Source organism: Orbicella franksi, chromosome 4, assembly GCF_964199315.1.
Source record: "Orbicella franksi chromosome 4, jaOrbFran1.1, whole genome shotgun sequence".
Classification (NCBI taxonomy): Eukaryota; Metazoa; Cnidaria; class Anthozoa; order Scleractinia; family Merulinidae; genus Orbicella; species Orbicella franksi.
Genome location: NC_138148.1, coordinates 9946762 through 9972300, shown reverse-complemented (window position 1 = coordinate 9972300; position 25539 = coordinate 9946762). Strand labels below are relative to the sequence as shown.

The following is a 25539-nucleotide window of genomic DNA, read 5'->3' as shown; positions in this document are numbered from 1 at the left end:
TAAGAACACAATGCAATGATAACGGCCAGGGATCGAACCCGGACCACTTGATCCGGCGTCCACTTGATCCGGAGGTCCAGCACACCATGCCATTAACCACCGCCTGTGCTTCACACAACATCCAAATATAGACTTCATGTATGTATATATATATCTTGGCTTTGCACAATGTTTTGACGTTTCTGAAATGTGCGCTTAGGAGAATACCACGAGTATACAAATATACTTATTTTAAGCTGTTGACTTGATGTTCTCAAACTCGTTAATAATTCATCAAGTTTTAACAAAGGAAATCATGACCTACGGTGTTTGGATATCTGAGATTTTTGCGAGTTTATTTCTTCGGTTTCTCCTTAGTTTTAGTGTCGATTGAGAAGATTTATCAAACACGCAAGACCGTGTCTGCTCACATTTCCAAACACCTCGAGGTTCGTCAAATATACTCCCCCACGAATGGTATTTTCAACTCTTTTCTCGGTGTTTGGAAATGTGGTCAAACACGGTCTTTCGTGTTAGATAAATAAATAATTACCTGATTGCTTTCAAAAGAGTTACGTCGTACCTTGATGCTCTTCTTTACAGGGTGCAAGCTCCTGAACAACACTTCGATGATATCCGCTTGTTCCCTTTACTGTTGCGAGGGTGACATGTGTAATAGCGCTGTTCACCTTCCGGGTTTTGTTCGCAGGCTGCTCTCAAGACTCAACTAAAAATCCTGATAGATCAAAAGTTTCCTGAAAGGTTAAAGTTTAGGCATCTGCTTATGTTCTGCAAAAGTCAGAATTGTGGTCAATTAGTGATATAAATCTTATTGACATGGACAAAGACAACTTGAACGTCGGTTTATTCATTCATGTAATCTCGTTCCCAAAGCGCGTTGGAAACTGCTTACCAAAAACGCGCGGGCTCTGGGGACGAGACTGTCGTTAATGTCAGCGGTTTGTTGTTTTTCGCATACTTCCTGATCTCGTTGTTTGTAAGAGCCGATAGAATGTTTTCACATGACGTCACCGGCGGCAGCCATATCGGTGTCCCAAAACAATGAAACAGCGGCCATGTTGGTATACCAAACCAGTCCTGTTGAACTTATTTCTTTTGTTCCAACAAATTTGCATGGCTGCTGGGCTCGTGAGTGAAAACCTTCTAAAATTGCATTAAACAATTTTGTGAGAAGGGAGCTGACAGAATTACCTTTTTGAAAATTGAAGGAAACCTGAAAATAGTAGTTTACTAAGATAGAAAAACACCAAAGAGACGATAATAAACCATAAAGGAACAAGAATGATTAAGGATGGAAAAGATTTGAATGGATTGTCAACGAAGAACTTGAAAAATTTAGGTCAGGCATTTCAAGAAGCGCAAACCGTGACATAGCTTCTTTAAGTGTTTTGACTGAGTTGAATTTGTAGATGGAATTTGCTTTTAATAATGGCTATTTTTTTCGCCGACAGCGCTTTGCAATGATTAAAAACTCCTTGATACTTGAATATTTTCTGGTGCTGTGATTCTCTTTTGTGGCCCTAACCTGGTCCTAGAAGTTTCCTTTCTTCTTTCTGCTGCTCAAGCAACTCCTGTGTACCGCTTCACGACTCAAATTTGGTTGGGAAATAGAAAAAGAGGGACCCCATGGAACCGGGGTATTACAGCCCCAATCTCCCGGGAGATGCACTCAGTATCACCTTAGCCTGCGAGCAAGCTCTTTTGTGGGGTGGGGGATGAGGGTGCAAGTTTTCCTTCTCCCCTTTTCTTCCCTACCCCCCACGAGAGTTTGGTTGCAGGCTAAAATCGTGGTGTGACGACAAAAACATCTCCAACAGCAATGATCGTCTTCTCTTAACTAACAGACTCAACGTAGCAAATACAAATACCGATTTGATGCCCATGGTTGTAGATTCTTAGCTGTTGTAGTTTTTCTCTTCGACCAAGGGACGCACACATGGAATATATTTTTTTACTGGTCATCTTGATTTTAATTTAAAACGTTACAGAAAAATAGGTCCGCAATATGTATATGCGCGTACCTTGCGTCCGGGAGACTTGCTAAGTTTTTGCAGTGCAAGGAGAAGGGAAGAGTGTTTATTGGAAACGGGATATTTTGGTTCTTTTCCTGACACAGTGTAAAATTTCAAAGGTAAACTGGTAAATGTGAATGCCATTGTTAATTTCGCACAAATAGTAAAGAAGGCAACATGCTTGATGACTATAACACAGCACAATTCCAGTAACAGTCTCACATCTGAGTTTAAATGAACTTCGCTCGAAAAAAAAAATTTGGATGAACTAATTAACATATCGACCAAGGCTGAGGAGAGATCTATGATCCAAATTTCGTTTAGGACCCAAGATCCAAACATGAAGACAGGCACAATCCGGAATCCGCACCAAAATTTACAGTTGATCCACGATCCACGATCCACGATCCGCGATCCGCGATCCACGATCCACGATCCACGATCCACGGTGTTTTCAAAATCCGCGAATCCGCTAGATTTACCGCAAAAATCCACAATCTGTGCGCTTTTTAAGGCCAAATCCGTCGATACGAAAACCTTTTCACCCCCCTCTATTAACATTGTGAAATAGCTAACGAGAACAACCACACCATAATGGTTTACCTCTCGTATCTGCTAGCTCAAATACGCCGGGCGGGAAGAAGTAAATTGTAACGGTCTTGGTAGTTCAGTCAAGCAGAAAAAAGCAGAAAATTTCTTTTCATATATGAACATTTTGAAAATTCAAACGGCTGTCGTTTTTCGTTCAAATGATCGCGTCCAAAACAATTGTGCTCTTCGCCTTTCCTGATTGGTTGTTGAATTCAAGGACGTGACGTAACTGAATGGGTTTCATGCAGTGCCAAGTTTCGTCCGTTACATTGATCAGTCACCTCAGAGGTAACAGTACATGCACTGAAGTCGCTCATTATTTGAACATCCAGATGAAGCTGCGGCTTGTTGGCGTTTGCATTCTCTACCTTTCTCTTCCACTCGGTAAGTGTAAACAATAATTAGTCATATTATAGCAAAACTCTCTTGATATTTTTGACGTAACCGCCATTAAATAACAGCACTACGTTTCAACAAATGGCAAAGCAACAAAACTCTCTAGGATTGATTGACTTGGTCCCTAAAATTACTTCCTCGCTTTGTTTATAATTAGATCGCGAAACTTCAGTTTCCGTGATCTAACTTATTGTTAACCTATGCACCCCCGCTCACGTTCCAATTTTTCCGTTACATTCTATTTTCATGAGCCGCAAATTTCCATTTGAAATAACAAGCGAATCGCATCAGTCTGGCTTCCAATCAGTTGATATCTGGGAAGGGAAAATTGTGAACTCTTCCTCGTAATGTCTTTTTGAATTAATTGTTTCATGAATTTTTAATCTAAGATATTTCTTTTAAAGAAACATTGCTGTGCCATGGAGCCATCACTGCAGGAATCCAAAAGCCGTTAACAATTTAATTTTATGTTGACATGTTAATCAAGTAGCCTCACAATTTATGCGAATCCGTTAATAAAGTAAACAAAACTTTTGGTCACGAAACAGTGCATCGGATTACTATAGAATTGAAATTTAAAGTCTCCCGTAGTTTTACCTTTGCTACAGTTTTACCGTTTTTATCTGGGTAAAAATTCTAGAAGTTTGAGGGAACCGTAACCCAGCCTAAACTAAAAGTTTACTAGCTAAAATTTCATAACTTTAAGCCCGATGCATCCAACCAAAGCGGCTGCAAAACCAGACAAAACGGTTTATTCGTTACAAGATGAAAAATTTAAATAGAACCATTTTAACATATTAAATTGTTGCTTCATATTTTGATAAGCCTGAAGAACGTCATCAGTTCTAAACCGTCTGAAATAATACGCTAGTTTCCTTGTCGAGAGAGTTTTTCCAAACAAGCGCTAGAAAAATATCCTCATGTAAATTGAGAAATCTTTTCAATATGCATCGCAAATAGCGCTAAAAGTTTACATCAAATATTGGCTTTTCTTTCGCGATCTCAATCAACGGTTCTTTTGTTGCTTGCGGTCTATTGTAATGACGGGCGCTATAACGGACAGCTCGCAACAAAAGCTAGCTTTGATCGGATGTCGATGAAACAAGTGAATGGCAAATACTTCTTAAACCTCAGACTATTTATAGCTGAACCTTCCTTACATTATCTGACGTACTTTTAACTCCGTAGATTTTATTAACATTTCAGTATTATTGCCAAGCGCTTTTGACACATTCCTCTGGATCAGGAGATTGTGGGAGCACTTACATTTGGTGCGTTAATGACATTGAATAAGTTCCTTCCTTCCTTCCGTCCCTCCCCTCCCTCCCTCCCTCCCTCCCTCCCTCTCACCCTCCTTCCTTCCTTCCTTCCTTAGAACTGGCGAATTTTTAGCATCCTTCAAGCTGCCTAGCTTTAAGATTGATCATTCTAAACTTTGAATTCATTTTGCAGCTTTGGGCCTTAAATGTGAGGCTGGGTGCAAGGTCAGTTCGGGTGTACCGGGCTCAGAAAAGGCTTGTAACGGAATGACAGGCGGTATGATCACGTGCGATCAATTCTTTGATAGATGTATGACCACCAAGCTCAATATACCGGGTCCATTTCGTGGCTTTTCCAGTGACATGGAAATCAAGAACTGCTCTAGCAGCTTTGTATGTGAGCCGAGTAACGACTACTACTGTAAGTAAAATCTTTATGAAGGCTATACCGTTAAATGTCTTTAATAGGCTCTCCTCCCTTTACCTGAAAATTATTCCTCCCATCCAAAACACCTAAAAAAAATCCCTCGATAATAAGCTCCTTTAAAATAAATTCCATATTTACTTCCCGATGGGATGTCTTTGAGGAACAATTATTATACAGCTGATAACTTTTCAATGCAATTCGAAAAATTTAAAGAACTCTGCTCGAACTGATATCAGTATGCTATCAGGCCGGCGCTTAATACAAGAGTTTGTAAGCTGTAGAGACCTGGAAATTTCAATTGTGTAATATAATCCCTCCCTCCTCGGATGGGATTCTAATCAACCACAGGGTAAGACCCAAGTATTTGATTTCCTGGTATCCATTATACACCTGGGAGAGCCTGGGAGAGGCTGGTGAGAGTTAACTGCCTTGCTCTTTAACACAATGCAACAATGCCAGCCAGGGCCACTTGATCCGGTGTCCACTTGATCGAGAGTCCACGCCTGGGTTGTTCGAAAGGTGGATAACGCTATCCACCGGATAGACTGCTGGCAGTCTGCTTTTCTCTCGAAATTCAGCAGAGGTTACGAGGCGAGACGCTTTAGCCCAAAGGGGAATGGGACGAGACATGGGCGCAGCACGCACGAGAAGAAAAATTTTTCTCGTCTTGCTTTCTTCCCTACTCGGCCATACCGCCCTTGTCTCGCCTTTTTCCCTACTCGGCCACCGCCACACCGCCCTTTTGCGTTCGCGATGACTAAACACGTGTCTAAGTGACCCTTAGAGAAAAAAACGGCTGTCAGCAGACTATCCACCGGATAAATCACTATCCAGCGGATAGCGTGGTTCGTCTTTGTTAACACTTATCCACTGAATAGCGATTTATCCGGTGATTTATCAACTGGAGCGAACACACAAAGCCATTAACCACTGCGTTCACTTTCCACAACATCCTTATATAGGCTCCACCATTTCTTAAAGGTAACCATTCGTAACCCTTGATAACAAAACCGGCGCTTTTCCTCAAGTTTCATGAAGAATAGATCATTACCTTGGCTTTGCATCATGTTTTGATGTTTCTGCAGAAAAAATGCTTGGAGTGTATGAATCTACTTATTGTCAATTAACTGATTGCCTTCAAACTAGTAACATCGTACCTTGATGCTTTTCTTTACAGTGTGCAAGCTTATGAACAGCACTGGAATGATGACCTCTTGCTCTCTTCACTGTTGTGAGGGTGACATGTGTAATGGAGCTGTTCACCTCCCGGGTTTTATTCGCAGGCTGCTCTCAAGAATTAATTGAAAAGCACGATAGATCAACAGTTTCCTTAACTGATTTAACCTTTAGGCATCTGGCTATGTTTTACAAAAGCCAGGATTGTGGTTAACAAGTGCAAGATATGTAGACCTTTTAATATAGACAAACACAAGTTGAACGCCGACTCAGCCGTTCGTGTTATCTCGTTCCCAGAGGCTTAGATCATTTTTTAGCACTAAACTTGGCGCACGATTGATTACGACTGAACAAAAACCCGCGGGCCCCGGGCAGAGATGGCCGTCAGTGTCGGCGGTGTCCTATTGTTACCATACTTCCTGGGCCGAGTTGTTCGAGGGTCGGTTAACGCTAACCCAGGATTAAAAGTTAACCGAAGAATGAAGTTTTCTTGTATAAAAATGTTTTTCACTGTTTATGTTTTCTGTAGTTTGAGATTATTCAAAATCAAAACTGAAGGTTAAACAATATAAACAGAAAAACTCACCAAAAAGTTGCAAGTTTAAAATCAAAATTCTCGCTAACCCTGAGTTAGCTTAGCAGGGCTTTGAACAACCTGGCCCTGATCTCGTTGTTTGTAAGAGCCTAAGTTGAAGCGAGTGGAGTGTTTTTACATAACGTCACGGCAGCTATATCGGTGTTCCAAAAAAATGAAACGGCGACCATGTTGGTGTACCAAACCAATCCTGTGGGAGTTGAACTCTTTTCTTATGCAAACGCTATCTTTTATTCCACTAAATTTGCATGTGTGACGGCCACGTGAGTGAAAACGCCCTATGGCTGCATTAAACAATCTTGTGAGAATGTTAATGGAAAGAGCTTTTAATAATGGCTATTTTTTCGTCAACAGCACTTTGTAATAACGGTGGCTTTGGAAAAATCGTAATTTATGCACTGATCACCGGTTCATACCAGCGTCTTTATATTGAATTCGCTGATCGCTTTTTAGTATAAATAAAACCCCTGATACTTGAACATTTCCTAGTACTGTGATTCTCTTTTGAGGCCTATCTTGGTCCTAGAAGTTTCCTTTCTTCTTCTTGCTACTCAAGTAACACCTGTTCACCGCTTCACGAGTAAAATTTGGCTGGGAAATAGAAAAGAGGGAGCCCGTAAGGCTAGGGTATTGCAGCCCGAGTCTCCAGGGGACGTACTCGGTATCTTTGTGTGTGGGAAGCACGAAGAATGACATACAAGTCGGAGGCCTAAATTGTTAGAAATTAAAAAGAACCCCTGGGACCAGGATATTAATAGATCTTAAAAGAGCCTTTCTAAGTTGAAACTAGACCCAATAAAAATCGGAAACTATAGGATTATATATACCCCCACAAAAACTACAAAGCTACTACATAAAAAGTTATTAGATCAGAAAATTTACTCTTCGTTTCAAGATGGCGGACATGTTAGACTATCATGGCCGTTGTTTTGGGCTTCATCCTCTTTTCAACCCGAAAAAGAGTTAGGATTCTAATATCTAGTGATAAAGTTCCAGACGAGAGTAGACCAAAAACTAGCAAGGGAGTAGGAAAACGCTATTAGACGTGAATTGTTGGACATCGTCTCAAGATGGGGGCCATATTAGACTAACACTGCTGATGTTTGACATCATTCTGTTTTTCACCCGTTGAAGAAATGGGATTCTACCATCGAGAGATTAAGTTTTACGTTACAATTCTATATCTTGATATCCCCACGAAAACTACCAAGCTACTACATAAAGAGTTCTTCGACCAGATAATTTACACTTCGTTTCAAGAGGGCGGCCATGTTTGACTATCATGACCGTTGTTTGGACTTAATTCTCTTTTCATCCCGTGAAAGAGATGGGATTCTAATATCGAGAGATGAAGTTCCAGGCGAAAGTACACTGCCTTCATTTAAAGACAAAAACTAGCAATGTACTAGACAAAAAGGATAATAGACCTGAAATGTTGGACTTCGTCCCAAGATGGGGGCCATATCAGACTAACACTGCCGATGTTTGACATCATTCTGCTTTTCATTCGTTGAAGAGATGGCACTCTACGATCAAGAGATGAAGTTTTACGTTACAGTTTTACACCTTGATATCCCCACAAAAACTACCAAACTACTACATAAAAAGTTATTAGACCAGAAAATTTACTTTTCGTTTTAAGATAGCGGCCATATTAGACTATCATGGCCGTTAATTTACGTTGCTTGGACTTCATCCTCTTTTCAACCCGTGAAAGAGATGGGATTCTAATATCAAGAGATGAAGTCCAAGGCGACAGTAGACTGCCTTGATGGAAAGACAAAAACTAGCGAGGTACTAGGAAAAACCTTATTAGACCTGAAATGTTGGACTTTGTCTCAAGATTGAAGCCATATCAGACTAACACTTCGTTTCAAAATGGCAGCCATGTTGGACTATCATAGCCGTTGTTTGGTCGTCATCCTCTTTTCAACCCGTGAAAGAGATGGGGTTCTAATATCGAGAGATGACGTTCAGGGCGACAGTAGACTGCCTTGATGTAAAGACAAAAACTAGCAAGGTACTAGGAAAATCGCTCTTAGACCTCGATTGTTGGACTTCGTCTTAAGATGGGGGCCATATCAGACTAACACTGCGGATATTTGAGATCATTCTGTTTTTTCACCGGTTGTTTCACCTGATTCTACCATCGAGAGATGAAGTTTTACATAACAGTTTTATATCTTGATATCCCCACAAAAAGTACCAAGCTACAACATAAAAAGTTATTAGACCAGAAAATTTACTTTTCGTTTTAAGATGGCGCCCATATTAGACTATCATGACCGATGTTTGGACTTCATCGTCTTTTCAAGCCGTGATAGAGATGGGATTCTAGTATCAAGAGGTGAAATTCCAGGCGACAGTAGACTGCCTTGATGTAAAGACTAAAGGTAGCAAGTTGCTAGGAAAAACGCCACTAGACCTGAAATGTTGGACTTCGTCTCAAGATGGGGGCTAGACAAACACTGCCGATGTTTGACATCATTCTGTTTTTCACCCGTTGAAGAAATGGAATTTTGCCATCAAGAGATGAAGTTTTTTGTTTGAATTTTATATCTTGATACTCCCAGGAAAACTGCCAAGCTTCTCAATGAAAAGTTATTAGACCAGAAAATTTGCTTTTATCTTGAAACATTCGCAAACATAAAGACATCGAGAGCTCCGCAAGGTTTCGCACTAGTTTGCTGGAGAGATAGGCAGACGACAATAGAAACGAATCGTTTGGGATAAATGGCCACAAATGTGACGAGTTTAATTGAAACTAAGGTTACAAACAAAGATTGAAATCTCTTCAGGAAAGGTGGGGTTAAAACTTTCACCACAAGCCACAACAACGTGGCAACCCCGCAAAGACGCTGGCGGATCTCTCGAAAGAAAAGGCACACCGAACAGTGGCGCCACAGCCCCAGACTGACCAGCGTCACTGAACGAATATTACAGGGCGACGTGCATATCGGGTCGCAAAATTCAAAATTACGAAAACTTGGGTATTTTTAATAGCCCGGAAACAGCCCTTGTCTGACACAACCGGGCAACAATATGGAATAAAGCCAACCATAAGTCTTACTAAGAAGACACGATGACACAGATCTTATACTAAGGAGATCTGGTAAATACAAACCCTGGCAATGCCCTAATAAAGTATTTCCATTAAGTCAGAGAGCAAATGAACGGCAATGAAGAAGCAGTCCAATACCTGACCTTCTACATTGACCCAGCTAACATTGTAACAATCATGTCACCAACTAACCGAACGGGCTAAGACAATTGGGCACAGACTCACGATATGCTAAAGAGTAACTTAATATTACCCAAGAAGCGAGCAAGCACTGTGCTGAACAGATGCACTAGAAGGAATTCAGTCAATAAAGAAACAGTCCTATACCTGACCCTCCATATTGACCAGACTGCTGTTAATAAAAACCAACGGTAAAACCGGGGGTTAGTCCCGACATTTTGTTTCGAGCGCGTCACATTCCAGGCGTGCATAACACTGGTGACTGCCGATGTTTGACATCATTCTGTTTTTTCACCCGTTGACGAGATGGGATTCTACCATCGAGATATGAAGTTTTGCGTTTCAATTTTATATCTTGATATCCCCATAAGAACTACCGAGCTACTACATAAAAAGGTTTTCGACCAGAAAATTTACACTTCGTTTCAAAATGGCGGCCATGTTAGACTATCATGGCCGTTGTTGGGACTTCATACTCTTTTCAACCCGTGAAAGAGATGGGATTTTAATATCGAGAGATGCAATTCCAGGCGACAGTAGACTGCCTTGATGTAAAGAAAAAACAGGCAAGGTACTAGGAAAAACGCTATTACTCGGACCTGAAATGTTCGACTTTGTCTCAAGATGGGGGCCATATCAGACTAACACTGCCGATGTTTGACATCATACTGTTTTTCATTCGTTGAAGAGATGGGATTCTATCATCGAGAGATGAAGTTTTGTGTTACAACGTTATATCTTGATATCCCTACAAAAACTACAAGACTACTATGTAAAAAGGTCATTAGACCAGAAAATTTACACTTCGTTTCAAGATGGCAGCCATATTAGACTATCATGGCTGTTGTTTGGACTTCATCCTCTTTTCAACCCATGAAAGAGATGGGGTTTTAATACCGAGGGATATAGTTCCAGGCGTCAGTAGACTGTCTTGATGTAAAGGCAAAAACTAACAAGGTACTAGGAAAAACGCTATTAGACCGGAAATGTTGGACCTCTTCTCAGGATGGGGCCATATCAGACTAACAGTGCCGATGTTTGACATCATTCTGTTTTTCACCCATTGAATAGATGGAATTCTACCATGGAGAGATGAAGTTTTACGTTAGCAGTTTATATCTTGATATCCCCACAAAAACTACCAAGCTACTACATCAAAAGTTATTAGACCAGAAAATGTATACTTCTTTTCAAGATGGCATCCATGTTAGACTCTCATGGCCGTTGTTTGGACTTCATCCTCTTTTCAACCCGTGAAAGAGGTGGGATTCTAATATCGAGAGATGAAGTTCCAGTCGACAGTAGACTGCCTTGATGTACGTAAAGACGAAAACTAGCAAGGTACTAGGAAAAACGCTCTTAAACCTGAAACGGTTGGACTTTGTCTCTAGATGGGGGCCATATCAGACTAACAATGCCGATATTTGACATTCTTCTATTTTATTACCCGTTGAAGAGATGGGATTCTACCATCGAGAGATAAAGTTTTACGTCACAATTTTATATCTTGACTGACTTTACATTTTCTCTTGACTTTACTGAATACACATCAGTGAAGTAATGGAACTGAGCATTCAAGCTTCATTTTTTGCTTGCTAGGGCAATCCCTAGCGAGACGTCCTTGTTATCCACATGAAAAACAGGATCCAGATTCCCCATTCCCTCCTGTATGGCAACAAGTTTATCCTTGTTCTTGTCTCAGAGCGGGACTTCGTCACGTTGGAGTTGCCATTAAAACATAGGCCCATGCAATTGGCCTTTAGTTCGACTTTCAGGTTTTTTGAGCGCCTTTCGCAATCTGTTCCCTGAAGCTGACTAACCTGGGAACGCAAGTCCTTTACCATAGTAGAGAGCTCCTATCGGGGAAAGGGAAAAAAAAGGGAAACAATGAAATTTTTGAGGACGAAACCTGGGTAATTTGAATCCAGTCTAAGTCTATCACCAAATCCTCGACCACTTTGGCACAATTTCGTTCTCATTTGAAAGGCGTGGAGTCTATAGAGTGCCAGTAATTTTTAATATTAGGACTAGTTGCTCTTAGGATTATTTTTTATTTTAATTCTGATTTTTTCTTAGCGAATATAGTAATTGTAAGTAGTAATGTGTTATCGTAAATAGTCGTGCTCTTCGGAATATTTTATATTTTAATTCTGAATTTATCTTAGAGAACATAGTATAGTAAGTAATAATGTTATCGTAAATAGTCATGTTCTTAGGAATATTTTATATTTTAATTCTAAGTTTATCGTAGCGAATATAGTCATTGTCAGTAGTAATGTTATTATAATTCGTCGTGCGTTTTTGTCATAAGGGCCTCGCTCGGGAGATTGGGCAGCAACTCCCTACGTTTACGGCTCAAAATAAATTTACCTTACCTTACCTTAAGTAAGACAAGTGAACGAGCTGACCGTCAGCGTGACTGGCGCGTGCTAATTAGGGGGGTTGACACTCCTCGGTCTCTGGCTCCAAGTTGAATTCCCAAGAAATAAACGGAAACAAAGCTCCTGTGCGAGAGAAATCGTCTTCTGCAGTTAAAAGTAGTCACGCACTCAAAACGACTAGATTGACTGACATATCGCATAGTGGAACACAAATAGGATGTAATATCCAGGGTTATATTCGCCATTGCTTATTAGCGCCTGGACCGTAAACGTAAAGAAGGTTGAGAGGTGCGGGAAATATCTTGAAACCGTAAAGCCTATATAATATATTTAACAATTAGATTATTCGCTCGAGATTTCTATGAGGCGATAGTTGATGAGACCGAACTGAAATGTATTCAAATAACAGTTTCAAGTTATTTCTCGACGTATTATTAAACTTTTTGCCTTAGAAAGATCGCTTGGATTGAATCGTCGTATGAAATTGCAGTTGTGTGCATGCGCGCATCATTTTTTCAGTAATTCTAAATTTTTTAAAGCCTCGAAACCGTAATGTCCTTCTTTTAGTCATCTCAGGAATTTTAATTAGCCATTTGCATCAAAATATTCCTTCAAAACTTTGGAAAAACGGAAAAAACGTCGTCACTTCGTACGCGACCTCCAGCCACTGCACACTAATGGCTGATATTGTGCAAAAGCTCAGCCAATCAGATTACAGCATTTGCATTAGTATACTAGTAGAATTCTACTAATACATAATATAACATATAATATAACATATAATATAACATATAATATAACATATAATATAACATATGATATAATATATAATATAACATATAATATAATACATAATTGCGTTCCAGAGGACGCAGTTCTAATCTGGTAATGCAGCAAAAACTCGAGTTTTGTGTATGTATCTTTCTGTGGACACAAATTTGGCTCCCATTCAGGGGCGAATAATGTCATCTCCATGATCGTTCATGTGCTTTCTTTCGAGTGTATTATTGCGGACTTTTGAGTGTCGAGGCAGCTTATTGTAGACTGTAGCAGATAATTTGTTTATTTAAAGTTCGAAGTGCGTGTTAATGGCATTTAAAAACCTTGCAGACATGTCTTCACGAAATGTGTGCGATTTTTGTACGAACAATAAGCTGTAGTTTGGCTGCGTGTTATGTACCCTCTTCTGTTTTTAATTCGACCAAAACCAACGCTGCTTTCTGACCTCTCTGCTGAATACATTAAAGGAGGAAATGTGTAGTTTCACTTTCCTGGCCTAGATTATATAACAAAACCCAACGATAGTTTTTACATAGGAAAAGAGTTCAACTCCCAAAGGATTGCTTTGGTGCACAAACATGTCCTCTGTTTCATTGTGTCGGAAGTGAAAATGCCCTGTAGCCCTTCCCCCAAAGCCAAGGCGATTCAAAGTCGTGTTCATAAACAGGGTAATTGCCTTAGTTTTGGTAATAAAAGCACGTCGTCTCGCATATCGACGGAACAGGCATCGTTTGTGTTGATTTACGCGGTCCGTATGAATCACGGACTGCGGACTGCGGACTGTGGACTGCGGACTACGGACTGGGTGTAAAACATGGACTTAGGTATAAAACGAGGACTAAGGATTACGGATTGGGGACAAGGCAAGGACTCAGGTATAAAACGCGGACTGCGGACTAAATGCAGCCTACCAACTGCAGTCCGTATTTTTTGCTGACCGGTCGTAACTAATATTCCCGGATATTCCACAGTTTTGGCTGAGGAATATTTGGTCACGTGACGGGTTTAGACCAATTACGCGCGAGCGAAAATATTTGATGGATTATAATTGCTGGTATAACCATAACGTATAGCCCGCTTCTAAACCTATCAATTTGGGAAAGATATTTACTATAGTGAGCGCAAGCCCACACCTCAATAACATAGGCAAAAGTTGGCATTATAAGGCTGTCAACCAGCAGTGTAAGCTCTTGTAGTGAGTAGCCCTAGTATTTACAAACTCTAAGGATGTACAGTCTAGAACTCGCTTTGCTAAGCATATTTTCGAATTGGGTGTCCCAGTTACATGGACCTTCATTGACTGTAACTCCTAACAGTTTTAGTTCACTCTTCTTAGCTATTCCTTCACTGAACTCTGAAAGGGGCATCCTGGTTTTACCCTTAACAACATTTTCTTCGAACAGAAACAACATTTTCTTCGAGAATTACAGTAATATAGAAAGCGTCTGACAGTTAGTCTGACACATGATCCAGGTATGGTGTGCAATTTGGCGAATTATCCCAGTATGGACCATAATGGTCATCTGAAGTATTCTCCTGTACTGGACTGATTCGGCTGGCCCGTTCAAAATACTGCAGTCATCGTCAGTATCGTATCCGTCGTCGTCACCATGATCATCATCATCATCATCATCATTCAGATCATCATCATCTTCATTGTCGTCGCCGTGGTAACTACTGGTACTGGTTGCAGCATTGCCTGCATTTTTGCCTAGCAGGCTCGAGAGGTAGTCCCTTGCGTCACGGCTAAGCCGAGCTGTATCATGTTGGCATACCAATAACTCCAGCCATTTTTTCTCTCTTTTGTTCAATTTGAAACCAAGCTCGTTTACTATATGACTTTTTTCACAGCGAGAGTCCTAACTTCTGACGTCCTCTGAGAGGTACGCATAGCCTTGCGTTTTGCCGCACGATATTTGTTCTGTTTTTTTGATCGCGATTTTCTCTTGAAGGCTCCAAAATCTACCTGAGATTCGAGGCTTTCCTTCCAAGGTCAGTTAACTTTGATCTTGTGGAAACCAGCTTGGTTTTTAACTGGCGCAGCTCAGAAATTACGTCCTCGTCAAACTTGTATGACGTTCTTCGGCCAGCTTCAATTTTTCCGTTTGCAAGAATTGAGGACTGTAAATCACTCTTCACTTTGTCTTCAATTTCTTGTAAAAAGTTTTCTACCTGTTCCATTTGATTTAAGTTCATTGTCATAATGCTGGAATCATGGGGCTTTAATGTGTGGTTCTCCCTCGGTAGGTAGCCAGCTGTGGAGGGGTTTTCTGTGTTCTCCAGCTGCTGTGTTTTCCTCTTCACCTTCTCAACTTCTTGGCGTACCGCGTACTGGCGCCTCGCCTCGCCTCCTTATGGAACTCTTCCGAAAACTCTGTTTTTTTAGATACAGCCTAAAAGGAGATATTTTCAACAAAAAAGGATTCATTACTTGGTTATAGAAGTGGTTCATTGGTGTTCGGGGATTTGGAATCCAACCAAGCGCCTTGTCTCTCCGTATTTGTAGCTCAGATGAACTTGTATTCCTACCAGTCACTGGCTCATTCACAGGGGAATTGTTTCCTTGTCTGTATGCTTTAAGAAGCCTTTCTGCTTCAAAGACGCTCATTCCTTTTTTTAGAGTAAGAAATCAAGAATGATCAATATAATTAGACAAAAGCGACATATAGTATCTTTGATACTGGCGTATTTAATCTTATAAAAACGTAGTTGGTCGCTTTTAAGTATTTTAGTTAGATCAGTGTCACTCTGCATCATATAGTGGAGTGTGACGTAGATCGTATACTACCAGAAAATCTTACTCTTGATTGTTAGAAATTATTAATAGAAACATTTATAAATCATTACACAAATGACAATTTTATATAAAACCCTCAGGAAATACTGTACAATCAAGATATATCTGGTACAAAAGCTTGGTAGTTCTATTAAAAATAACACAAGCGCTTGGCCTTCAAATTGGAATGAATAGTCGGAATGGATTTTGTCTGGATAAACACTATTCAAAAAAAACAAAACAAAAAAAAAACGAATTCGACTGACAAAATTGCAGTAAATAATTATAGATGCAAATGTCTGTAAATGTCACTAACCCTAACCCTAACCCTAAGATGAGACACCAGATACTGCACAACAAAGTGAAAAAGATGAAGATGACAGTGAGGGTGACGATGACAGCGAGGACAACGACAACAGTGATTATGACGACGACAACGACGGCGATGATGACGACGACGACAACGACGATAGCGGTGGCGGCGTTAGCGATGATGTCAATAAGGCAACAATGATGATAACAGCGAAGAAGTGCAAATAAGTGACATTCTGTTTACTACCAAATCTGGTAGAACATGCAGGACAGGGAAAGGACGATATCTGTACTATTGATTCAGGAGCCATAATCGGGGACGGAGACCGTAAGCGCGCGCCATTTCAAGTATTGGGGTTGTCCCCATGATATGGGACAATAATTCTATTTTCAGAACAAATTGCGCCATCACCTGCGGCACACGCGCGTACATGCTACGAGGATTTTTGCGGATGTCGCGCGGGGGAAATGGCGTCCGAAATTCCCGAAATTTTTCATGTCTTTGACCCACAACTGAACGTGTTTACGTCTGTTGGAATTTTGCCTAGGTATTTTCATCGTAAGCTGCTCCAGTTTGAGTGAAGTAAGACAGTGTCGAAGTTAGATATGTTCCGCTGTAAGCTTATATATATCGCTGACCAAGTTGTGTTCCGACGGATGCTTCTTTTGCATGAGCTGTACATTACTCCACTTTAAATTTCACATATGTTAAAGATTAACAGCTTTTCCATTACACAGCGAAAAACTAGCTGGATATATTAAGATATAGCAGAGCTTCAGGACTTCATAGTTTCCTAGCTCCTCTTGCCACACGCTTGCGAGGAATTTGCCAGTCTATCGCGACCGAAAACTAAACAAAATAATTGCTAGTTTGAGTTTCGCTTGAATTGTAAGCAACGCTTGATGTTTCATCAAGGCCCAGTAACTTTACGTCCGTAGATACTGCTCAGTTTTATTCGTGTAAAAGTCCAGTAAATTCTCTGTTGTCGATAAATGAGAGCGCCTGCCGATGCGTGTTTTGCACAGTCAGTAAACATGACAAATTGTAATTCCGCCGCACTTTCGTGTGAAGCGTACATCGAACTCAAACAATAACTCTATAGTCTTTAAATATGTTTAAGATTGATAAATGTTTCAGAACATATTAAAGCTAAGCTGAAAATATGCGAAAAAAGCAGAAATAATCAGCAAAGTTACGATGACGCTTTCTTTAATCAACTTCGAATAACGATTTCGATTTTGTTGATCGAGTTATCAAAACTCCTTGTCTATTTTCATTTTCGCAATGTAAAACTTCACTATGCTTAATTTGGAGAAACACACATAAAGTTAGTAGCCTTTTTTGCGTTCGTGAAATTTGTTGCAGCATCTCAGCACAAAATATAACGAAAGAAATCTTTGTCAAGATTTGTTGACAATTGAAAACACCGACTCGGACTTGAAAGTGCACGAGCTGCACTATGCAAATGAGCCAATTGTACGCGTCAGACTTTCCTTTCCGGCAAAATCTTTTGCAAACTCACCAAACAAGCAGAAACAATAAGAAACCGTCAAAACAGGTTTTGATTATGATTAACCATTGTTTGAGAAACTCACAAATTAACTCGATACCAGAGTAGAGAGTTTTCTTGCTATATTCTTAAGTCAGAAAGAACGCAAAAACATACGCGTAAGCTTACAACTAGCCTGAGCAGATCTTATTATTCATTCTCAGCGCGAGATTAAAGTCTTGTTTTCGACCCTGAAAAACCCACCTTTTTCGTTAGCTCAGAGCATAAAACTACATATAAGCGCCCTGGTTCGTATTCCCTGCCTTATTCCCTGCCATCGCCGTGAAAAATACGCAAGAGAATCTCTCAACTCTCACCATTTGATCACGCAACGTGACAACATCCACGTGACAGTCCCCGACATGTGCGTGAATCCGCGCGGATATATGACGTCAGGATGGCGCAATTTGTTCTAAAAATAGAAAAATTGTCCCATATCATAGGTGCGCGCGAATCCCGAGACTTACGGTCTCCGTCCCCGATTATGGCTCCTGATTGATTCTATCAATCAAGGTTGATATCTGACTATAGGAAAAGCTGAGAGTTATTTATAAACCACTGTTTTACTGTTTTGCCGTTGGGGAGGGTCACAATTTTTTTATTTGAGTTTTTGGAGGGTCAATTTTTTTAAACCTTTTATGGGAGAGGGCCACAACTTCTTGGCGAAACTTTTTCTCAGTTTAGTGGCCCTCCCCACCAGTAAATAATGACCGGTCCCTTACTGTATGGGTTAATATCTTACGACACTATCTTTTCGCACACAACGCGATAGGAGACTGAGTCAAAAGCCTTACTAAAATCAAATGAAAAGGCTCTGAAAAAGTCCGTATCCCTGTCAAGTTACTCAAGCCAAAAATGTTGGCATTTAATGAGGGCCATACAGTTGTGTTGTGTCCCTTCTTATAAGCAAATTGGTCAGGTCCAATCGCTGACTTGAGGATAAGACGTAGTTCTTGTTTGCGGAAAAGACGCTCAAATATTCTCATTATGACGTTGTTTAATGAGATTGGTGTAAGTTGATTGCATTCAGTCGGAGGAGATTACAACTATGATGCTGACTGACAGATTAATGAAGCCGCCATGGTGCAGTCTCTTGATCCGTGTCTTCGATTCCCGATATCTAATCAGGGTTCTTAGCAGAAGTTTTCACAGGCGTCCCATAAAGCATAACAGGCGGCCGAAGGGGCAAGCCAGCGTAGGGGGTCTGGGGTTATGCTCCCCCGGAAAATTTTGAAATTGTAGGTTGCCAAAGATGCGATTTTGGGAAGGGTCGGGGGGGGGGAGGCAAAGTGTTACGGAAAATGAGTTTTTCATAAAATTAGATGTAGGAAGTAGCGCTGTTTCACCTTTTTAATTTAAATACTATTTTCTTCTTGAAACGTCTCAGTCTGCAAGTCTTAATTTATTGTTATATGTGTACAAATTTTTAATGACCGGAGCAGGTGGCTACATTCGATTTTACAGCTAGCCGGTAGAATTCCGCCGTTCTACTAGAGAAACCTGTGACTGATGTCAGTTGACATACCAGCAACTAACCATCCCAAGGGTTTGGAAACTGCAAAGTTACTGTTTAGAGTGCCAAATAGCCGTCCACCGTATGGGCATGTGACATTTAGTGATCCCCCTTTTGAGCTCTCAGTTATGACTGATCCCCTTATGCCCTTCGTGTCATTCTAAAAATCCAATGATCCACCCCGGTTTGAAAACTGCTAGTTGTAGTTGTGTTTGAAAATGGCGCGTCTCGAGCAAGTGGGCTATTGTTTCAAGCCTACGACCGAATAACAATGGTAACCAAGACTAAAACAAAACCCATTCAAAAAAGCCACTTGTGTGTAAAATGGTTCACAATTGCCGCGAATTTTAAAACTGAGGTTACTGTTCCGGCTGACTTATTCGAATAGCCGACCAGATCGCGCAATGAATATAAACATGGAAAACGTCAGTGATCGGGAGCTCTTTTCAGAGCTCTTCGAAAACCCGATCAATCCGTTACTCCTTCATATGGTACCTCCATTTGTTGACGTAAACAGTCCGATGTATTATCTTCAACTTAACGGCGAAGTAATATATAACTGGCGACAAGTTCACGGGCGTCCCCAAACAGTCTTCGACTTGCTCCAACGAAGCATCTTGCCTCTTGGATACCAGCTGAAGGCATCGGGTCAAGAGCGTATTGGAAATGCCCTTGCTGAGAGCATTAGAAGATTCTGGAGAAAAGTTCAAGGAACAAAGGACGGAAAAAAACGAAAAAGATTAAAAGCAGAGACTTGGGTCAAGCTGGCCATAAAACCGGAGGAGATCGAGCGGACACCTTTCGACGTGTTGGCCGAGACCAGAAATGTAGAGGAGAAAGCGGCTTCTCTGTATGAGGAGATGCGCCGATTTTCAGGCGAGGCCACCGGTGGATTATCTCGCTCGATGGTAGGTAGCGATTTCTCTTTTTTAAAGCTGAAGTTTTTAGAAAAGCTTTAGTTGGTTTATAAGCCGTTCCATGCTAATAGTGTGATATCTGTCACCTTCGTAGGGACCGAATGGTGTTGCTGGCCGCCCGCTTCATTAGCGAGCAGCCTACAATCAGAGATTTGTTGCAAAATCAAGGTAAATATTTAACTCATCTTAAAGGAATAGTTAATCACATACATGCAATCTCATTTGACTTTTGAATTGAATTTTTTCTCCGAGTATTTTGTGCGCTGACTGAATGACACCTTTCTCGTGTATTCAATTTAATACAGTTTATCTAACTTAGTGGATACGTCTCTCGTAGGTACGCAACAGACTTCAAATAAAAGGAAACCGGATGAAGATGAAGACTTTGGGGACAAAAGCAAAAGAAGACAAACTGAAAAGAAAAATAAGTTGTGATTTTTTTCCTGTGTAAAAAAAACTCTCAGCTTTGAAAAAATATCAGAATTGTAAGTTACTATTTCCTTAACATTAAAAAATTATTTTAATTGGTCATTGCTTTATTTCATTTGCCTGATGGCTTCTAAAGAAGCCGTTTGTTTGATTGTCCTGCTTGAACTCCGTCAGATGGGTCCAGCAAGGTATTTCTTTCTGAAGACAATGCGAACGCGTTCCACTGGACGCGAAACTTTCTTCTCGCCGTGGTAAAAGGAAGGTGACTTCGACAGCAGCAGGCGGAAAGTCAGCTGTACGATCCGGCAACGGCTCCCATTTGCGTTAATTGTCCGTTCCACGTACGGACCCAGTCCAGCATCTTCTAATTCTTGATCGCTGATTTCTGCTGGTTTCAACTGAATTTGGGCTGGCATGTTCGGGAACAGGAAACGGACCACGTCATGACGAATCTCGATCGATTCCTCGTGTTGCAAGGGAACCTTCATTCCCCGCTCAAACACGAGAGCAATCCTTTCACGGGCAGCTTCCACACGTACTGGATCGGGGTCCGGACTTTCGAAGGCTTCTATAAGCTCCGGCGGTAGGTGAGCTTTGGGTTCCCATGTGTTTTCGCTGGCGCAGCATCCTAACCACTTGACCATAGAGAGTGGTTTGCCATTTCGGAACTTCTTGGCAACTATGCGTTCAGCTTGATAAACACCAAGAACGTCAGGTTTTTTGTCGCACATAATGCCGGCTCGTGAGATCGCGAAAGAGTCTAGGCTCTTGTAAAAGCCCTGAGGTGGACGGCAACGTTTCTCCATGTTGAAAAAAATTCGAATGGTTGAAAACTGAATGACGTTGGAAATTTATACTGTCCTATTCGCGGCAAAGACTTGCCGACGGATCGAAATGCACCAATGGCTATCAAGTATTTGACAAAAGATTTTTTTCCAGCTAACCGTTAACGACAATCGTGAATACATTAACTTATACAATCTTTGCAAGGAAAAACCAAAACACTTCGCGATCTCTCTTATCAAGACTGGCGTATGCTTGTAATTCAGTTTAAACGCGCAGAGACGGGACATCGTTTCAACCATGATACTGATCGCTGCGATTTGATCAGTGGTCAGACCACTTTTTTTGCCCGCGCGTTTTAAGCATTCATGCATTTGGCAACCATTATTTAAATTCACTCACCGGCTGTTCTGGATACGCGAAAGTTAAAAAGCATCCTAAGACGGAACAAATAGTTTGTTTATAGCTCGTTTTCGCTTCCGCGCGCAAACTGCACAGAGTGAAAGAATTGTTTTATTTACGACACAATTGTCTTGCTCGCGCAGACACAATGAAGATAAATGAAGTGAGCTTTGATTCCAGTGTTACAAATTCCACACAACGAAACCTCCTTAAAGCAAGTGCAAATCCATTACGCGAAAATGAGTTAATGCGTGGATGTTTGACTTTTGCGAAACGAACAAAAAACACACGCGTGCGGTGAGTTGTTTCGATATTTAAATAACAAAAGCACGTTGAGTTCATTGAAACAAAGAAAGAAACAATAGGCGGAGAGTTCATTGTTTAGTTTACCGCCTCATCATGAGGTAATGAGTATTGTCGCGCATTCATAGCAACCAATGAAAACAGCTCGTTCGGAGCATCGATGAATATTAATAAGCGTCATGACATACCTATACACTTTTTCGAACTGTAAGTAAATGTCCCGAGAACAATAGGCATTCTACGCCATGGTTTTCCACCCGACCCCGTGTTTTCCACCAGACCTCGTGTTTTCCACCAGACCACGTAAACAAACCCTTTTGTAAGCCGCGTATAAGCCAGTTTACTGCAGGGAAAAAGGTAAACCTGTTATTTGCCGGCTAATGGTCGGTCCGTATAGTGAAAAACTGTGACCTCGGGCGTGAACAACACGCGCAGTTTTGAAAATTGGGGAATATTCTCGGATATTCTCCAGTTTTAGCTTATTATTTACACGAACAGAAACTGAGCGTTGTCGCCTGCAGCTATCCTTTGGCTTTCCTGATTGGTTGTTGAGTTGACAAGTGTGACGTTAATGGATCGTATGTTTTACCTTCAGATCACGCCACCGACTGGTACTAAACTATTGGGGACTGAGGTTATTGCTCTGTTGGTTTGTTGCCCTTGGGTTGCTGTTGTCTCTCTGAATCTGTGAAAATACACATCTCACCAAGATGAAACTGTGGCTAGTTGGTGCTTGTGTACTGTTCCTTTCTCTCCCAGCCGGTAAGTGTACATAACGTTCCTTCTGGCGCCGCAATTGAACTCTAGATTTTAAGCACGCCACTCCCTAAAATTGCTCGGATGCAAACTCTCGATGGCGTTGTCTCTTTAATTTATGTGCTACATTTAAGCTTCTGCACTAATAGGTAGATACGACTTCAAGGGGATGCTATTAGAACCTTGCTGGTTTCAAATAGGTTATGACTTCTGCGATATCGTTTGGGATTGTGAACGGTTTAACCACAGCCGTAAACAAAAGCCTTTCTTGGGTTGCTAGCATAATTTTTGGCTGAGGGCCAGAAACAGGAACTCTAGCCCGCGAACTAAATCATTTCGACTTCTTAACTAGATAAGTCGGGGAATAAGAACGGCAAAGAAGAGCCGAGACGCTCCCTAAGAGAGTTTGGAGGATTTTATCGGTACTGATTGATCGAATATCGAAATTTGTACTCACGCGCTCGCTTTTAATTTGATGTGTTATTGTATCGAGAACTCGGGATAGAGAATTGCTTGCAGCAGTAGCTGGTTGATTACCTTATGTCTTTAGAGGTTTTGTGTTTTTGGTGCTTCGACGTTAGGTTTTCGTTTTCGGATAATTTGTTTTCCATACTACTCGATTCGATTATGATATACTTGCTATGTGTGGACGGTCAGTCTAATATTATTACGGCGCTGATGAAACCTCTTTCATCTTTTGGGCAAAACCGATATATTTCGAGCCGATTAAGCTATATCGAGTGCGTTTGCTAACTCCGCGTCGGTTTCATTGGCTCTTTCGACGGAATATCCCAAAAAGGGCGTAAGAACTGCAACCGTTATTGTTAAGGACGGCAAAACAGGCAATGCAGCTTCATCTCCCTCTGTATTAAGTGGCAGTCCCGCTAAAAGCGGTCCACTCGACTTCGGGACCAAAATTAATTTTCCTTCATTTTTTGTCAGTGAAACGGGTTTGACACATATATATAAAAAAGCAATTTATTATTTTCCAATTCCTTTTTTTTGCTTTGCTACGAGCCAAAATTGAATTTTGGCCGAACTGAGGTTGCCGACCGTGATCAGAAAGGTAAAATTCACCGATTTTGTGAAGCGTGCTATGTCGCCTAAAATGCAGCTCACGGAATTTCGTTTTCGTACGAATTTTAAGGCACATTCATTTCTTTGACTGACGAAATATGGAAGCTTTTCGAAAAATTCTAAGCTTACCAGCGAGGCTGGAAGACACCCTACTCCGAGGCCTTTGATCACCTACTAAAATTAAGCCAAATTTGAAGGGGAAAATCTCAAAAGTTGGGTCTAAATGAAGCCCAAAAAGCACATCACAGTAAATTTCATACCTTAATAAACCGTTCTATAAGTTCAAGCCGGTGGGTATCTCCTTGGATTGCACGGGAGAACAGATTAAAATCTGCCACAGTCAGTATGGGTCCGGACGTACTGGACTGACAAAATTTGTTTGGCCCTTCCAAAAATCTCGACAAAATTTGTCTCTGCCAAATTTTTAATTTGTCAAGCGTGGGCGCACTGAATCACAGCAAAATATTTGTTAACCACAAGTGTCAATCACATGGAAATTAACACCATGCTTTGCCGCTTGTTTCTTTGGACCTTTGCCCCTTTTTCTGCTCTCGTCTGCTCTTGAATCCTCAGCTTGGCTGCTTTCAATTTGATTACATGTAGTCGTGAAACTTGCACTTGTACTTGTATTCGGCTCACTCGGGTGGACATACGGATGTACAAATTGAGCAGAGCTTGGTCCTGGAGATGCAGGAATGGGGAATGGGTAATGGGGAACGGGGAACGGGGAATCTTTAAAATGGGGAATCTTTAAAAGCGGGAATCTTTAAAACGGGGAATCTTTAAAAGCGGGAATCTTTAAAATGGGGAATCTTTAAAAGCGGGAATCTTTAAAATGGGGAATCTTTAAAAGCGGGAATCTTTAAAATGGGGAATCTTTAAAAGCGGGAATCTTTAAAATGGGGAATCTTTTAATATAGACAAACACAAGTTGAACGCCGACTCAGCCGTTCGTGTTATCTCGTTCCCAGAGGCTTAGATCATTTTTTAGCACTAAACTTGGCGCACGATTGATTACGACTGAACAAAAACCCGCGGGCCCCGGGCAGAGATGGCCGTCAGTGTCGGCGGTGTCCTATTGTTACCATACTTCCTGGGCCGAGTTGTTCGAGGGTCGGTTAACGCTAACCCAGGATTAAAAGTTAACCGAAGAATGAAGTTTTCTTGTATAAAAATGTTTTTCACTGTTTATGTTTTCTGTAGTTTGAGATTATTCAAAATCAAAACTGAAGGTTAAACAATATAAACAGAAAAACTCACCAAAAAGTTGCAAGTTTAAAATCAAAATTCTCGCTAACCCTGAGTTAGCTTAGCAGGGCTTTGAACAACCTGGCCCTGATCTCGTTGTTTGTAAGAGCCTAAGTTGAAGCGAGTGGAGTGTTTTTACATAACGTCACGGCAGCTATATCGGTGTTCCAAAAAAATGAAACGGCGACCATGTTGGTGTACCAAACCAATCCTGTGGGAGTTGAACTCTTTTCTTATGCAAACGCTATCTTTTATTCCACTAAATTTGCATGTGTGACGGCCACGTGAGTGAAAACGCCCTATGGCTGCATTAAACAATCTTGTGAGAATGTTAATGGAAAGAGCTTTTAATAATGGCTATTTTTTCGTCAACAGCACTTTGTAATAACGGTGGCTTTGGAAAAATCGTAATTTATGCACTGATCACCGGTTCATACCAGCGTCTTTATATTGAATTCGCTGATCGCTTTTTAGTATAAATAAAACCCCTGATACTTGAACATTTCCTAGTACTGTGATTCTCTTTTGAGGCCTATCTTGGTCCTAGAAGTTTCCTTTCTTCTTCTTGCTACTCAAGTAACACCTGTTCACCGCTTCACGAGTAAAATTTGGCTG

The 25539-nt window shown here is 41.0% G+C and overlaps 2 protein-coding genes across 2 annotated transcripts in view; both read left to right on the top strand.

The window, feature by feature from the left end:
• LOC145483317 (uncharacterized) overlaps positions 1 to 802 on the top strand; it is a 5825-nt gene extending 5023 nt beyond the window's left edge. The window contains exon 3 of the mRNA XM_081461811.1: positions 583 to 802. Within this exon, the coding sequence (XP_081317937.1) occupies positions 583 to 710 (128 nt within the window). The 3' untranslated portion in view covers positions 711 to 802. The remainder of the gene's footprint in view (positions 1 to 582) is intronic.
• A 425-nt stretch (positions 803 to 1227) lies between these two features.
• On the top strand, positions 1228 to 7280 carry LOC145483316 (uncharacterized). Its single transcript, XM_081461810.1, has 3 exons — positions 1228 to 2987; positions 4452 to 4679; positions 5863 to 7280. The coding sequence occupies exons 1-3, from the start codon at positions 2837 to 2839 to the stop codon at positions 5988 to 5990; spliced, it is 507 nt and encodes a 168-aa protein (XP_081317936.1). The 5' UTR covers positions 1228 to 2836; the 3' UTR covers positions 5991 to 7280.
• The last annotated feature ends 18259 nt before the right edge of the window (positions 7281 to 25539 follow it).

What these genes read in the sequence shown, in the direction of transcription:
- LOC145483316 (XM_081461810.1), top strand. Translation starts at nt 2,837, where the DNA reads ATGGGTTTCATGCAGTGCCAAGTTTCGTCCGTTACATTGATCAGTCAC. An exon ending in CTACCTTTCTCTTCCACTCG is followed by an intron (nt 2,988 to 4,451) that starts GTAAGTGTAAAC and finishes TTCATTTTGCAG; the next exon opens with CTTTGGGCCTTAAATGTGAG. An exon ending in GCCGAGTAACGACTACTACT is followed by an intron (nt 4,680 to 5,862) that starts GTAAGTAAAATC and finishes TTTTCTTTACAG; the next exon opens with TGTGCAAGCTTATGAACAGC.